General features: G+C 37.5%; 1 protein-coding gene across 1 annotated transcript in view; it reads left to right on the top strand.

Moving 5' to 3' along the window:
- Positions 1 to 3,069, top strand: part of LOC104499610 (homeobox protein MOX-2-like) — a 14,073-nt gene extending 11,004 nt beyond the window's left edge. The window contains exon 3 of the mRNA XM_010143137.1: positions 1,773 to 3,069. Coding sequence (XP_010141439.1) covers positions 1,773 to 1,997 — 225 coding nt within the window. The 3' untranslated portion in view covers positions 1,998 to 3,069. The remainder of the gene's footprint in view (positions 1 to 1,772) is intronic.
- The last annotated feature ends 1,072 nt before the right edge of the window (positions 3,070 to 4,141 follow it).

Here is a 4,141-nt window from a genome sequence, read left to right on the forward strand (position 1 = left end):
CTTTCCATGGACACCCTGATATATGGCCCAAGTATGATAATTCTCAACATCAGAGCAGTCAGTAATAAATACCTTCCCCTTTACACTCATTTCGCTTTACAAGCCAGATTCTTTGGCTCTGATGAGTTGACTAAAGGAAAGGATGTGCTGTTCTTTGAGGCTCTTGACTAACCTGGAATCATTTTGCTCCATTCCCAAGTGACTGGCCTTAACAGCTCACATCAGATTTAACAGGAATGAATATAGGATCTAAAAAAAAAAATATACTCCTCTTCCTTCCCACATACCTACATACTGACAGTGACATCAACTATCAGTTCAGTTGTAGTAAAATTGTAATGTAAAATTCAAAGTGATAGTGAAGGTTAAACACTTTGATGTTTCCTGAATGTGTAAGTCAGACTCAGCAAAACAGCATTTTTGTGGCTGTTAGTCATGTTGTACAATATGTCCTGCTGTGCCTGATCCTTGCTGTTTCTTTTAAAACTCTGAAACACATTCTGCTGAACACAGCAGAGGATACACCAGCGTTACAAGCTTTCTTGCTTTCTCTCCAAGTGAAAAGTTGCAGACATTGTTTATTTTTCTATGGAACCTTTATCTGACGAGCTGCACAGACACACACACATGAATATTTTAGCAACATTAACTCTAAATGGGTCAAACCCAATAATCTTCTATTCATACTGTTTCCGGTGACAATATTTTAAGTTGATTTGAAATCAGCCTTTTATCTAGTCCAATATATATGACAGATACTATGCACATCTTTTTTCTTTTTCTCTTCTCTTTTGGCTATTGAAAAAAAAGGTCTTTGTGGTTTGCAGTGCTGGTACTGTAGAACTGTGCAAAAATAATTTATATTTACTACCCTCCCCGTATTTTTCTATACAAAATAGGGGAGATGGGGAAATGAGTTTCAGCTGGCATAAAATCTTGGGGTTTACTGTGATTTAAATGCAGATACATATTTAATGTTTAATGCTAGAAATTTCTTTACCATTCCATCTGAAATTATTTGCTGATTTTGACTCAACTTTATAAATGCCTTGCCCGTCGGCTCTGGGGGTATTTATTTTTCTGAAAATTTTGGCAAGAATCTATGGCTAAATGTAGTGGAATTGAAGATCGGTCCTCCAGAATAACTTAAATACATTTGTGAAATAGACAGGAAAGTTGTAAATTTTGATGGTAAGAAATGTTCTGTCAGATACTTCAGCAAGCAAAAAAAGAAAAGCAAGCTTTTAAAGTGTTCCACCTGAAACTCACCACCAGTTTACAGAGACGAACAAGCAGAAAGCAAGGCAAATTTTTCAGTGCAAGTTCCTTTCCACTGTAACTATACTCCTTTGAAGGGTAATAAAAAGCACTCTAGGCACAGGGGCAGCAGCAGGGTTCCCTGCCACCAGACTGAGCTCTCTGGTACACGAAAGGTAGGTTCTTCTCTGCGGTCTCTTGATGGGAGCCATTTTGCCACTGTTTCTGTACCTGTGAAATGGCATCAATACGTTTTTCAAGAGTGTGTGAACTTTGTAATGTTTTCTAAAGGGCTCTGAGAGCTTCCTGTGGAGCTGTCTGCCGCAGATAGCCCAGCTGCCTTCTTGCGGTAACCCCTTTCCCTCCTTTGCAGCCGTTATCCTCACATCCCCAGGGTTCACGTCCTATCCAAAACTGTTTTGCGTGCTTGCTGTTCTTTTTACCATACAGACAGAAAAGCAATTACCTTCAATGACCCCATCCTTATTTTCTGGTTTTGTCTTTCTTCCATGAAGGTAAAAGTTTGGTTCCAGAACAGACGAATGAAGTGGAAGCGGGTAAAAGGGGGCCAGCAAGGGGCAGCAGCCCGGGAGAAGGAACTGGTGAATGTGAAAAAGGGCACACTGCTCCCCTCCGAGCTCTCTGGCATCAGCGCAGCTGGTCTCCAGCACACGGGGGACTCACTAGCAAACGATGACAGCCACGACAGTGATCACAGCTCTGAGCACGCACACTTATGATGCACAGAGAGTGCCCCAGCTCTGTTCTCAGGAAAGATGCTTTGCTGGCAAACCTTACACAGGCATCGTTTACGTATGCAAGTGACTCTGGCAGTGATTTTTAAAGTTGTTATGGGAAATTCAGGCTTACTGTGTCTGCTTTTCTTGATTTTTAGATGGTTTACAGTAAGTGCCATGTCTTAAAGGTGCCTCAAGAGTGGAGAAGTGGAAGATGAACTTTCTTTGAACATTCCAGATTTGTTTGTCATGTTTATGACAGCGGGCAGGTATTTTTGCTTTAGCTTGCACTGAAAATTACATTGCTCTCAACAGATGTTATATTCTGAAAACCACAGTGCCACAAAAATCACTATCTAGTGGATAAGAAATGTATTTTAACTCTGTATATATTTACCTTACAGCATTTTCATGTCTTCACTAATTTTAGCAATGCATTCATATTAGCTGATGGCAATAGTCACTCATGACAATAAATGGCTTTTTGTCTCTTTATTTTTGTTTTGTTTTTCCAAAGACATAAAATACATGCAGATACTTTTGTTCAAGTAGAGAACAGTACAATAGTGTCTGCTAGGACACGTCCTTGTATGACAGACAAAACAAATCTTATGTTGCATTTACTATCAACTGCTGCTAATAGGGTATTATTAAACTTACCTAGCTCCTCAATTCTTCTTATCTTATAACTGCAAAAAATGATTTTTAGGATCATAAGGATAGTCCAATAACCTGCCAAAAATTGCCATATTCCACTCATGCTCAGTGGAATGATTATTCATTTTTACTTTGTCATAATTAAATACATTGATAAATACTGACACTCTGCAGAAATGTTGTCTCTTCAACTTAAGTTTAGAAAAAACAGCAGATAAGCTGAAAGTTATTATCAACTGCTTATGTTGGTAGAAATCAAAATACAGAGGTAACTCAGTATTGTGTCCCATGTGTAAAATCAAGACACATTTTCTGTTATAAGCTTTTATGTACATACAGGCAAATACCAAACACCAAAATTTAATGCAAACCATTGATTGTACTTTGTAAAGAAATATGTTTAATAAATAATCCTTTTTAAATAATTCCAGTCTCTTGTCAGTGATTTCATAGGATACTTAGAGTGTTTTCTGTATAAGTCCTAAGCAGCTCTGCCTTTTTCAGGTCTTTCAGAACTTTGCTGTGTTTTAAAATTTAGGCTTTTAATCTTGGATAAACCTTCTACCTTGATCCATTTGGGAAATTCTTTCCTCAAGTAGGAAAAAGGCATCCAGCAGCTAATGATGTCTTCAGCCAAAACCAACAAAACTCTGTTCAAACATTTTTTCCAGATTTAGAGCAAGGGATTATAATAAAGGATTATTGGACCATGTTGAAATGGATGAAAGGCAATAAATATCATGAAGGGATGCATACTTATATTATCACGCCTCTGTTCAATATAGCGGATCAGGAGAAAAAAATCTAAAGTATCTCAAAAAAGTTTGGAGATGAATTGGACTGGGTGGTGTGACAGAAGGAGCTGAGCAAAAGAAAGAGCAAGCAGGAAATGTCCATATCCTAGTAAATGTTTGTGATCGTTCGCTGAAGCTCTGCTATGTGGAGCAGCGGGGCATCATAAAAGTTAAATGTGATCAAGAACTCTGTGTTTGTTTTCCAAACTGTTTCCACTGTAGGCTCGATCTTTCTTGCACATTAATTGTTGTCATCATAATTTTAGTTTAAAATATCCAAGCAATGGGTAATTAATTCCTTTAAAGACTTCGGAGCTTTTTATTGATTCCAGCAGTTAAGAAGGGGTTTTGCATTTGTTTCTCAGTTCTTTCTCAAAAGCCCTAGTCATACAAAATCACTGAGAATGGGAGTGGGATAGAGAAGTATGCCAACTACTTGTGAATACTTGATATTTTTGATTTCACACCTGGATAGAAAAGGGTTTTTTTGTAGTGGAGGTGATTATCAGGAAAACCCCCGCAGTGATTCGAATTAAAACTTTTTATTCTTGGATAATTTTTTCTCCCTCTTAAAGAAAACGTAGCTACATTTCAAAATGAAAAATTAGAAGTTGAAAAAAGCATCTTGAATTTTCAAGTAACACTTTTAAACAGAGTTTTAGTCAAATATTACGTAACTTGTTTTGCAAGTAAAGA

Source organism: Buceros rhinoceros, unplaced genomic scaffold, assembly GCF_000710305.1.
Source record: "Buceros rhinoceros silvestris isolate BGI_N320 unplaced genomic scaffold, ASM71030v1 scaffold3649, whole genome shotgun sequence".
NCBI classification, from domain to species: domain Eukaryota; kingdom Metazoa; phylum Chordata; class Aves; order Bucerotiformes; family Bucerotidae; genus Buceros; species Buceros rhinoceros.